The sequence below is a fragment of the Littorina saxatilis genome, linkage group LG6, assembly GCF_037325665.1.
Source record: "Littorina saxatilis isolate snail1 linkage group LG6, US_GU_Lsax_2.0, whole genome shotgun sequence".
NCBI lineage: Eukaryota > Metazoa > Mollusca > Gastropoda > Littorinimorpha > Littorinidae > Littorina > Littorina saxatilis.
The window spans coordinates 39,716,846-39,729,617 of NC_090250.1; the positions used below are offsets into that span (position 1 = coordinate 39,716,846).

Genomic DNA, 12,772 nt, shown 5'->3' on the forward strand with positions numbered 1-12,772 from the left:
TGTGTGAGTTTGTGTTTGCAAATGCGTTAGGGTAGGTACAGGTGTACAGGAGAGTCCAGGTGCGACAACCGATTTCAACCAGTGTCATAATGTTTATCGTTTGGAAATGTTTTCTCTTGTTCCATTCATTATCTCTTTTTTCGTGCTCACGCGCATATGTGCGTTCGTGAGTGTGCGCGTGCGTATGAGTGTATGTGTGTGTGTGTGTTGTCGTCTATATGTGTCATTAAGTTATTGTGTGCTGCTATTAGGGTGAGCAGTTGTGATGCGCAGAAAAATAAGGCCTTATTTTGTTAAGGCCTTATTTCTTTAAGACCTTTTTTTTAAGGCCTTATTTTTCTAAGGTCTTATCAAAAATAAGGCCTTATTTTATTAAGGTCTTAAAATAAATAAGGCCTTATTTCTTTACGCCCTCATTTTTAATGACTATAGAGATTTAAGGCCTTATTTTCAAAATAAGGCCTTATTTCTCGAAAATAAGGGCTTATTTCCAAAAATAAGGCCTTATTTTGAAAATAAGGGCTTATTTTTTTAAGGCCTTATTTTTGACCCATTGTGCCAAGGATATTTCAGTTCTCGCGGCGTGTGCGGAGTGTGGTTATTGCCGGTCTTCGACACGAAACAATGAGCTTTGACAAAATACCACCGCAGAGCAACAGGTTTGGCATGATCACCATGGTAACACGGCCATTGACAGAGAAATTCTCAATTCACCCGGCCTAGCTAGGACAACGGAACTGTGGCCGAGCTCGGTTCAATAGCTTCCGCAGGCTCTGCTGCATTATTTCTTCTCTGCAGTGGTCCCAGGTGAACGCGGTTTTCACAGGTGACCAGCCGGTGAGAAACAAATTGATGGCTTATTGATATATTTCACCGAGTTTATTTGTAATCCACGGCGGATCAGACCGCGGTTTACTGTCGGTTATTTCGTAATTGTTTAGTCAAAAAGGAGACGGAAAAAGAATACATGAGCACGACTGTAATAGTGCATAAAATATTATAGGTATAGGCCACGGTATAGCCGGGTATAGGTTGCACGAACGCCAGTCATCTGGATGCAGCAACGTATCACATCAGATTCAGAATCAGGTATAGGTATAGGTATAGGTAGTAGGGACATTGAGTGATTGTCTCGCGGCCTCGTTGTATTCCAAATTGCACTGTTTGGGTCTGTCAGTTTGTGCATGCCGCAATATTGCTCTTGTGCAAAGGAGCTTCAGTGTCAGGTAGCTGCTTTACAATTACGGCACACTGGCACATAGCCTGGTGTAGAGTTAACCGATCGAGGCGATCGACTCATACAGGGATTGCCGCTAACGTCTCAGTTCTTCTTCTTTTCGATCGCGGCCGAGTAACTATATAGTTGAACAGAAGCCGGACAGCCGAGAAAACGTAAACTGCAAAATGCTAGCCCGCTTCTATCTATCTATATATACGACTTGTGTCTGTGTGTCTGTGTGTGTGTCTGTGTGTGAGTTCGCGATGCACGGCCAAAGTTCTGCTTCAAATTTGGTGGGCATATTCAGGTAGACCCGGGACAGGACACAACCTGGTCGATATTTCAACACGTGCTCTCAGCGCGCAGCGCTGAACCGATTTTGTACGCGCTGAACCGATTTTGGTTCCACCTCAGCTACCCGGGCCCCCATACCGACACACCAAAGCCAAAAGTTCTCGGTGGATCTTTTTCAAATTTGGACACCGTATTCAGCTACACCCCGGACACAATATCATCGATGAGATATTTCAACACGTGCTCTCAGCGCGCAGCGCTGAACCGATTTTGGTTTTTGTGTTCATTTCACCATTCCCAGTAACTCTTCCTTATCTTCTCATCTTCTCCATGTTTTCAGCGTTTACCTCCCTTCCTTCGTATGGTGCACTATAGTATGAGGGGGGCATCTTCGGATATTCCCGGCGTTCTGTTACTATTTTTAGAAGGTCACCGCAGTGTCCAGAACGTAAATTGGACCCGTAAATTATCTTCACTGTAAAAGTGCAAAGGTCGAATCAATTTATAGCCACGCGAAAAATACACTGTCATCTATCTCTATAGATACGGCTTCTCTGTGTTTGTGTGTGTGTGTGTGTGTGTGTGTGTGTGTGTCTCTCTATGTGAGCAACACCTGGGGATTGTTCAGTTCTGTTTGTGATGTGGTCTGGCGGCTTTTGTGTATTTGTATGTACTGGCCTTCCTTTGAAAAGCCATAACAGTTCAAAAGGGCTTACAGATAAGCTCTAAATTGCTCAATCCTGTTTGAGTGGAATTCGCCTCCAAAGGTGATTAACACGGTTACATTCGTCGACAAGGATGGGACTCGATATGGTCAGGAATGGCATTATGGCCACTGAATCATTTTCGTGCTGTTCCCATTCCACGAATCTGGGAGGGACCTAAGCTTGGCGGGTCCATTGTTCGGACCCGGCAAAGCCGGCGTACGGCTCTAAGTATTTCATCCCGGCGAAGCCGGCTACCCGGCGAAGCGGGTATTCCTCTAGTTTATTATAATTATATGCGCTTAGCACTGGAACGGGAGAAACGTCTTGCTCGGCGATAAACTTTGTCGCTTCCTCAAAGCCAAAGAAAAGCGACATCCAATATTAACTTTACTACACTATTCGTCATAAAAAACTTTACACATGCGTTTGAGGGCAGATCTTTCTGATGAGGCCGTTTATCGTACAACCGCCGTTTATTCCCCTAACTTATTCAGAAAACAGATCGAGTTTACATGACGTAGTAGTGTCGATACTTGAAATTCCGTATTTATTTTACGACACGCGTTAGCACAAATCTCCGAAAGTTTGAAGGCAATGCGTTGGTGAGTTACTCAAATGTATCATTTTTTGTCTCATTACCCGCAAAAAACGGCTTCAAAAACGGCCTTTTATGCCTTCTGAGAGGATTGACACCTACACCGCTCAGCATGCCGTAGCGTCCTTGGTAGACAAGATATGTGAACAAAACTGACTGATTTGGATGCAGATTTGATTGTTCTGTCTAAGGGCATGCTAAACATGTTTCGTTTTAGCAGTTCTGATTTTTTGTCAATTTTAACGCGGGAACCTTGATTTTGCGAATTTGATTTTGGGGGGTGTCTGTGTTGTAGGTTCCACTGTATCGACACAACGTCATGTAAACTCAATCTGTTTTCTGAATAAGTTAGGGGAATAAACGGCCTTTTCAGTCATTGTACGATTAACAGCCTCATCAGAAAGATCTGCCCTCAAACGCTTGTGTAAAGTTTTTTTTTATGACGAGTAGTGTAGAACAACAAAGCTAAAATCAAATAAAAAGATTCATGTGCCTGTGCCATTCTCGTTCGCGCAATCATACCAGGGGAAGTAACTACAAACAAACGGTGTCATGTGTTCTGGTTCATTGCCACCATAGACCTACAGTTCCCAGTTGCCACTAAACTCCATCTTCAGGGTTTGAAAAGGATAGTCGCACGCTGACGCAGCATCATGAGGATATGAATAAATAGCGATTTCATCTAAACGCAGGTAGCCAAAGACCAGTATCGTGCAGTTTTTTTCTCACCCTGATCTGCGCGCTTCTGTTCAAGCACGTTCCTGTCTTTCATTGAGTGAATTGCCTCCCCTGCAAACATGGCAACTCTCCAAACAGCAGAACTTCCTGTCAATAAATACCCTTGGTGGTGAAAAAGCCCCTGGCGCAATCTTCATTTTAAGAGCACATATTTCCAAAGGCTTGTACAATGTAGAACATAGCATTGGTGCTTGTTGACCTTGTGCTTCGAAGAAGGCGGTTGGAATCTATGGACAGTGAGTGACATTTTTGTTTTTTTAGATTCAGTTTCGGCTTTTGCTTGTACTTGTAGAAATTTGAACTTGTAAGCTTACCGGCAGAAAATTTGGTGTTGGATTACATTGAAGCGTGCTTGAGCTGTGCGCAGAGAAATGGGATATTCAACATGATTAACAAAGATAATTCTGTAGGATGAACAAAGAGAAATATTTGAATTTTCAACGCAGTAATTTACAATCTGTGTTGGTTTGTGTTAATCGACTGTCGTGGGCCTGTGCTACTGGTCAGTGGTAGGCCTACGTAGTATGTGAAGTTCCGTGTTCTTCCATTAACAATTACTGCTTTCCTGGTAGATAGGGAAACCATGTTGTCTAATCCAATGGGAAGCACTCTTCACATTCAATGATAGCAAACAATACGTATAAATTAATACAGAGAATAAGGAAACCAAGAGAAATAATCAAACATTGTTGATGACTGCAGCCAGTAATCGTAAAGCTGTTGGAATGTTGAAAGTGACACACACATGCATGTGCACACACACACACAAACACACACACACAAACACCCGGCCTCTTTCTCGCATAACCACATGGAAAGATGCCCACACACATGTGCACACACACACACACATGCAAACACACATAAACACCCGGCCACAGAAAGCTATAGTCTTGATCTTTTCTTTGACTATTGTAAGAGGGAAGAAAGAAAAACCATTAGCTTCATTCACACAACGACCAGCTGTAAAAATGTTGTGTCTTCAGTAATCTCTGTAGTTGTAATGTACAGATCGATGTCTCTGCCACTACAGTTTGTTTAACTTTAAGAGTACTTATGTTAGAAAGGCAGACCTTAAAGGCACAGTAAGCCTCCCGTAAACCATCACAGAGCTCCCCGAGCGTCTACATACAGTTCAAGCATACTTCCATTTAAACGCTCACCGAACGGGAACATCCTGGCTGCTTTCTGTCGAGCGTGAGAAATTTTTAAAGAATTTATTTTTGTGGACTTGGCCCTGAAGAACAATGGTGCCTCGTTTTGGTGCTGGACGGCTGTTAGTGTTATGAATGTCCCGGAAATCACGCCCGGACAGTAAGCCTCCCGTAAACCATCACAGATACTGTCAGGCTTTTACACACAGTACAAACACCCTTCCATTTGAACGCTCACCAAACGGGAACATCCTAGGTGCCCTACGTAAAGAGCGAGCAATTTTTAAAGAATTAATTTTGCAGATTGTCTCGAACACTTTTTAGACCCATCCTGAACTCAGGTCAAAAATGAGTTACTTCCCTTAAACTGGCGACAGCCGTGGATCGATGATTATCAGAATGTTTTTGGACCGTGGTGCGTTTTTGCGCTAGACCTAACTTTTAAAATCTAGCTTGTTACACAAACATTCTTTAATCATAAAAGAATTCTTTTTTCATCAAGACAAGATCAGTGCAATTCGAAGTTGTGAAAGTTTGAAAAAAGAAAAGCCCGGAAGCAGGGTCACGCAATGGTCTTAGCAGACGACGGTTTATCAGTCAGTGCATATGGCCGTTCCTCTCAACAGTCAAAAGCCATCGCTAGAGTTCTTGTGAACCACAGCCGTTTGTTTCGTGCATAAAAACGTGCTATTGTAAATAAGCTCACATCGAGTCGCATTCAAATAAGGCTAACTGACGACTACATTGTGAAAAAGGGAAACTGGATCACACGGGTTCACGATGGCTCAGGGGTAAGATAAACCACGCAAAAATAAATTCTTTGAAAATTGTTCGCTCTTTACGGAGGGCACCTAGGATGTTCTCAATCGGTGAGTGTTTAAATGAAAGGGTGTTTGTACTGTGTGTAAAAGCCTGACCGTATCTGTGATGGTTTACGGGAGGCTTACTGTGCCTTTAACTTTTTGTGAATAGTACTAGCACATGTAAAACTGTACTTGAGTTGATTACTTTCAGACCAACTCTGTGCCAAGTAACACAGTACTGCTGTCAAACCAATAATGGCCACCCAAGGGACTGACCAGAAGTGGTAATTAAGTTAAAGACAGGTGGTCACTATGAAAAGGAGAATTATAAAGAAAAATCTAAACATGTCATATACTCGTATCCTATGGTACGTGTGGTGTGAGTGATTCAGAAGTGGTCACCAGGGCAGGTTCAACTGTATATTTTTGTTTGATTATGTTGACTTGCTTCAGGTTTTGTGGCCGGTCTCCATCACAGGGTTTATTTTAATACATCGATTTTCTTCTCACTACAGTGGAACCCCCCCCCCCCCCCCTCCTTTTTAAGACCTGCAGATTTTGTCAGATTTATGGAGGTCTTATACTGGAAACTTGCATTCTCTCAGTAAGGTCATATATTGTACCACGTTGCAAGCCCCTGGAGCAAATTTTTGATTAGTGCTTTTGTGAACAAGAAACAATTGACAAGTGGCTCTATCACATCTCCCCCTTTCCCCGTCGCGATATAACCTGCGTGGTTGAAAACGACGTTAAACACCAAATAAAGAAAGAAAGAATGGAGGTCTTAAAAGGGGGGTTCCACTGTACAGACAAAACAATATTGCTCAGATCTCTCGGTGCCAGTTACATGCATGCGTAATGTATTGTACCCATGCTCTTAGATATTGAGTTTATTTTATTTTCGCACTTTCTCCTAACAATTTTGTTCACTGCTGTTGAACACTGACAAAGAAAGGTATTGAGTGGTTTTTTTCTATCCAGGAGTACACTCTATACAATGGTTTGGTTCATAAGTCAGCATTGACTACGTGTGCACAACCTTGTTCAATAACCTCCATAGAAGCATGACATTTTTATTGGACACAATGGCGGCTTGGTTGAGTGCAAAGCTATCATATATCAATAGCTTTTATATCCTTTTTCAGACAAAATATTATCTTTTTTGGTGCTTTTTTTTCCCCAGAGCAGTACTGTCTTTAGTCATTGTTGTTGTTTTTGTTGTTGTTTTTGTTGTCTTGTTGCTGTTATTCATACAGGCAATGAAGGTATACTTAAAGTAGTGTTTGCATGGGTGAAAGTAGCCCGTCAATTGACTGAAATCCGTCAATCTGAAAATAAGTCTGACGGAAATTCCGTCAATCCGCAATTTTTATTTAAAAAAAAAAAAAAAAAAAAAAATTTTTATTTTTTATTTTTTATAAAGCGGAACGCGTTTTCGAACTGCTATGCGGTAAACCCCGTAGGTGAGGTTTCTTCGCTTTCGGATTCGCTCTGCATCACGATAAAAAAAAAAGTTCTCGCGTTTTGGCAGGCATTACGAAGTGGTGACATGATTTCTGCGGATAACGCATGGACAGATCTTATTGATGCTGGTCTAGCCAACAAAGGCGATGGGACTGGTTGGAGTTCATGAAACTAAAACTGTGTGTGATAAGTTTGGTGCTTGAAACTCAAGTGCTTTTCCTTGAGAACTTTGCACTATAAGAGATGCTACTGCTTAGTTGCTATTTTGTGTAGTGCTACATCATGCTGTTTACATGTGTAACATTCTGTTTCATCATTTATTTCAATGCCTGTCTGGCAATGTTTGCTTCTTATAATTAAATATTTCGAACTTTTATTTCAGTTGTTCAGTTTCTATTTCATTTAGTAATTGGCTGTTGTCAATGTTAATTGTTATCAATTGTGTCGTTGTGTTGGAAGATGCAAGTGTGAAAAGATACAAAAGAAAAATGATTACTTCTGTGAATTGTTTTGATTTTGTTTACCCTTTTTACCATATCATTAGAATCTGAAGGTATTTTTTTGACCTGCATGATAGTGACAAAAAGTGTATTTTTTGGCCAGGAAAGGCCACAAAATCGCAATGTATAATGCAAAAATTCGTTTTCGGCCGGAACGCCCCCCTGGACCCCCTAACGGGGCCCTGCCCCGTACCCCGCCAGAGCCTGGGCGGCCCCTGGACCCCTGCCTCAAAAAATTTTCAGTCAATTTGATTTTCATAGCTTTCACCCATGTGTTTGTCGGTGTCAAAGTAACTGACTGTCATTTGAACCGTGACTGGCATGAGAAATGATACAATCAGGGTTCGGTTAACTAATGCACCATTCATCACAGGTGCATGCAATATGAATTTTTTTTTTATGACACCCCGTACGAAACGTTCTTATAAGAAATTGGACACAATTTCATATAAGATTCTTATAAGAGTCTTGTATGACAATTTCATATATGTGGCTTATAGGTATTTTAAATGCAAATGAGGTAAATTCTTATAAGAAACTTATATGAATCATATATGAACCTATAACCTGAGCTCATATAGGTCTCTTATATGAATCTTATATTCTCTTATAAGAAAGCTATAGGTCTCTTATATGAAATGTTCATATATGAGACTTATAAGAATCTTATATGAAACCTTGATCTCCCTTATAGGATTCTTATATGTCTCATATATGATATTTATATGTCTCATACTAGACACACGACCTTGACCTACATTTGTGTTTACAAGGGAAATAACAGCAACAGTGACCTGCTTAACCCAATTTAACTGTCTTGACTTTGAATTATAATGAATCCAACTGCAAAATACCTTTTGGTTCAGTATATATACATATCTTTACTGAAGTTGTGTTTATTTTGAGGGCAAAAACAAACAGATCTCTAAATCACTGGTCACAAGAAGAGGAGTAAGACATGCATTGTCCTCTTCAAATCCAATAACTTTGAAACTTGAAATTATGAACAATTAAGAAACAACAAACAAGTTACAGCCACAAATAATTTTCTTGAATATGCACAGCTGTCACAGTTTCTTGTTGCTTGAACCAAAGTAGTGCTGGTAAACATGATTTGATCACCTGATGCAGAACCAGAACTGTAAAGTAAAACAAATAATGGAGGGAAATTCTGGATTTTGAATAAACACAAACCTGTCAGTGTCAAGCTGTTGCTGCCAGCCACCCACAAACATCAGCATGATATAAGCATTCTCTTCACATATTCATACATCAAGTCCAATTATTTCTGTAAGAACTTTGCAGTTTAGTCCTCCTCTTTCACTGATTTTCTGCTAAACATTCACAGAGCTGCTGTCACAAAGATGGCCATTCAGTCAGGGGGAGATAATGCTCAAGGCAAACCATCCACTTCCTGTTCATATATGAAAGCCAGTATTGCCAGTAATTCAGCATTGTCCAATATTTTTTCTAAGTCCTGAATTCTCCTATGCAGAAACTAAGTGCTGATTCATATAAGAGTCATATAAGATTCATATAAGAAACATATAAGAGAACTATAGGTTTCTGGAAGTGCAGGTTCTCATATATGATTCATATATGATTCTTATATGAATTGGGGTCTTTTTCATATAAGAGACTTATAAGAAACCTATTCCTACAACTGACATACATAGCTTTTTACTTGTCATATATGAAACTTATATGTTTCTTATAAGAAACTTATAGGTTTCTTATATGTCTCTTATATGTTCATATATGTTCATTTCGTACGGGACATAAGATATCCATTTAGTATGTCAGCTCAGGTTACATCTAAAGTTAGTTACCACTGTGCCACCTTATGCACAGTTAACAGTGTTTGGATTTGGACTGAGAAAGTAAAGACGCTCACCAAACTGAGCACACACACACACAATCACAATCACACACACACAATTTGGTAACATAATATAAAATGTTGTGTAATTCCTAAGCACATTGGGCAATATGGTAGATTGCGCCATTAGTTTTGGACAATTTTTTTGGGGGGGGGAGGGGGGGAAGGTATGCCTCTAGACTCCCTTAACTACAAAGTTACCCTACTCATCCTTTGACTATGTTCCATCGGAATTTGGAAAATTGGGTCAAAGGACCCATGGTCTTTTTGTCCCAGGCTGAACCCTCATACATGACTATAGAGTTTGAAAAAACAACAGCGAAAAGAATTAGGAGCACAAGTACAGTACAATGTAACAACATTACTCCGTTCACAGAAACAGATTTACAGCACTTGTGTTTGTTGGGACAGTGTTAAACTACTATAAACACCTGTATACATATTCAACGGTGGATATAGATGGAGTGGGTGTGTGTGTGTGTATGTATAATGTGTGTGTATGTGTGTGTGTGTAGTGCTAAACTACTATAAACACCTCTATACATATTCAACGGTGGATATAGATGAAGTGTGAGTGTGTGTGTGTGTAGTGTTAAACTACTATAAACACCTCTATACATATTCAACGGTGGATATAGATGAAGTGTCAGTGTGTGTGTGTGTGTGTGTGTGTGTGTGTGTGTGTGCGTGTGTGTGTATGTACCTTTGTCAGTTTGTGTGTGTGTGTACGTGTGTGTGTGTGTGTGTGTGTGTGTGTGTGTGTGTGTGCATGCCAGCTAGTGTATGTAAGGATGGGTGTCTGTGACTCTGTTTCTGTTCCTGTGTTCATCTGTTCAAATGTGTGTACATGTATTTTTTTGGTCGTATCTTTGATGTTTGTGGAAACATTGTAGTTTGTTAAAAAATCTTTGACAGTGTGGATATGGATGGCTTAATTCTGATAATGTTTTTGTTGTTTGTTTGTCTTTTCATAGGCAGGATTCCTAGCCAGCTTGGGCATTGATTTTGGTGAGGACGTGGTAGAGAATCGAACCTGTAGCCATGTCAGACTTGGAGGGCATTCTGGAGGAAGAGGAGGGGGGTGGTGAGCCAGCACACAGGATCAGCTTGAGGGACGTCACCTCGGCATCCAAAGCCAACACCCAAATCCGCAAACGACACCACAAACACAAGATGCACAAGAAGAGACTGAGCAGATTTGAGAGAACGTGAGTCAATTAAAGTGAAGGCAGGAGAAGAAATGTCTCACTCTGCAGAGTAATAGAAGTTTTGTGGAGAACAGTAGAGAGGGAAGAAGTTTGTATTTTGAGCCTGCATCTTTGTGATCACACAGTTCAAGTGAAATGGAGTTTGTCAAACTTAGAGAGTATATATATATATATACACATACAAGGAAATTAGTTTTTTATTGTTCAATATGCCAGCAAGACTTTGCCTGTGGTTTTCAATTTCATTACCTTCTTAACGTTGAAATTTTATTTGATACTAGCTGTACCCGTTTTCTATGTCCGTCCGTATGCACGCACCTATACGTGCACACACACACATGTTGTTCACACGTGCTGCGCGCGTTCGAATTACACGACTTAGTAGCCTGCACCGAGAGAGAGACAGAGAGAGAGAGAGATTCTGGGCTTGCCTTGACTAACTGTCTTTGAAACTGGGTCAAGGTAACAGAGACCAAGCATTTGCCAACACAAATGAAAAACATGTGATTCCCATGAAAGAAGTGCGACTGTGAAGCAAAGTTTCGCCAACCCAGACGGGCAGGGTCTGCGGTGGCTCATAGGACATTTTCTGTTGTCCGTAAAGAATCCTTTCAAGTTTGCTTTTTTGAAAAGTACCCTATGACACGACTCGAGTGGCGAAGAACATACTCTGCCATTACCGTCTCAGCCCGTGCAGCCGTTTCGGAGCCTTGAGTCATCATGCAATCACAGAGACAGACAGACAGACAGAAACCAGCTTTATATTAGATTAGATTAGACGGGCGCAATGGCTTGGTAGTAAGACACCGGCCTCCAAAGCGGAAGGTTGTGGGTTCGAATCCCGGCCGCGCCTGGTGGGTTATGGTGGAGATTTTTCCGATCTCCCAGGTCAACTTATGTGCAGACCTGCTAGTGTCTTATCCCCCTTCGTGTGTACACGCAAGCACAAGACCAAGTGCGCACGGAAAAGATCCTGTAATCCATGTCAGAGTTCGGTGGGTTATAGAAACACGAAAATACCCTGCATGCTTCCTCCGAAAACGGCGTATGGCTGCCTAAATGGCGGGGTAAAAACGGTCATGCAAGTAAAAATCTACTCGTGCAAAAACATGAGTGTACGTGGGAGTTTCAGCCCATGAACGCAGAAGAAGAAGAAGATTAAATATAACCAAAAGAAACGGAAAGAGCTGCACCTTAACCGCTTCATTGTTTGTTTCAGGTTTTCTCAGCTGGCTTTTGACAACGAGCTGGTTTTTGAACAGAAGCGGATTGACTATATTTTGGTATGTGCAACTGATTTCTTTTCTAAAACTTTGCCCTATATTAGTAAATTTGTGTGGGAATTAAACTCCAAAATGGGTTTCTCAAAGCCAAGCGAGCTGGAGTTTGTCACGTGCTCCACCTTGGGCAGATCAATGCCAGAGTGGCTGGAATTTGTCACTCCACTATATTGTCATAAAATACAAACCTAGAAACAAAACAACAACATGGATAAGGCACATTTTTTCAAGCATGCATATAACTTGTGAGCTGCAGATCTGCAAGATGAGTGGCTGTTTGCAGAAATGTCACGGCTAGCTGTAGATTTCTGCGGTGTACACTGCAAGGTTACAGCTGTATACGCTACAAGGTCGCGGTTAGCTGTAGATTACTGGGAGGTGCGTTGCAAGGTCATTATGTATGGAACAAGGTTGTCGCACGCGGTAGATAACTGCAAGGTGCACGACAAGGTCACAGGTGTATGCTACAGTTATAGGTCACAGCAATATGCTGCAAGGTCGCTGCTAGTGGTAGATTACTGTGAGGTGCATGGTAAAGTCGCAGCTGTGTGCCACAAGGTCACAGTTTAGCTGTCTGACTGCACAGATTAGTCCACACTGATGTCGCTGCAAGGTTGTAGCGACCTTGCCACAACCTTTTCATTTCTGTTAGGGTCAAAGCCAGAATAGCTGGAATTTGTTATTGAATCACTGGTTAATAAAAGCCAAAATGGCTGCAAATGTTCATTCCATGATGGGTTAATCAAAGCCAGAATAGCTGAAATAGACCATTCCATCATGGGACAATCAAAGGCAGAATAGCTGAAATAGTCCATTCCATCATGGGACAATCAAAGGCAGAATAGCTGAAATAGTCCATTCCATCATGGGACAATCAAAGCCAGAATAGCTGAAATAGTCCATTCCATCATGGGACAATCAAAGGGAGAAT

The 12,772-nt window shown here is 41.2% G+C and overlaps 1 protein-coding gene across 1 annotated transcript in view; it reads left to right on the forward strand.

The window, feature by feature from the left end:
* The first annotated feature begins 3,607 nt into the window (after nucleotides 1-3,607).
* Nucleotides 3,608-12,772, forward strand: part of LOC138969196 (anoctamin-7-like) — a 48,770-nt gene continuing 39,605 nt past the window's right edge. Inside the window, exons 1-3 of the mRNA XM_070341931.1 lie at nucleotides 3,608-3,789; nucleotides 10,328-10,561; nucleotides 11,781-11,844. Of these exons, the coding sequence (XP_070198032.1) occupies nucleotides 10,395-10,561; nucleotides 11,781-11,844 (231 nt within the window). The 5' untranslated portion in view covers nucleotides 3,608-3,789; nucleotides 10,328-10,394. The remainder of the gene's footprint in view (nucleotides 3,790-10,327; nucleotides 10,562-11,780; nucleotides 11,845-12,772) is intronic.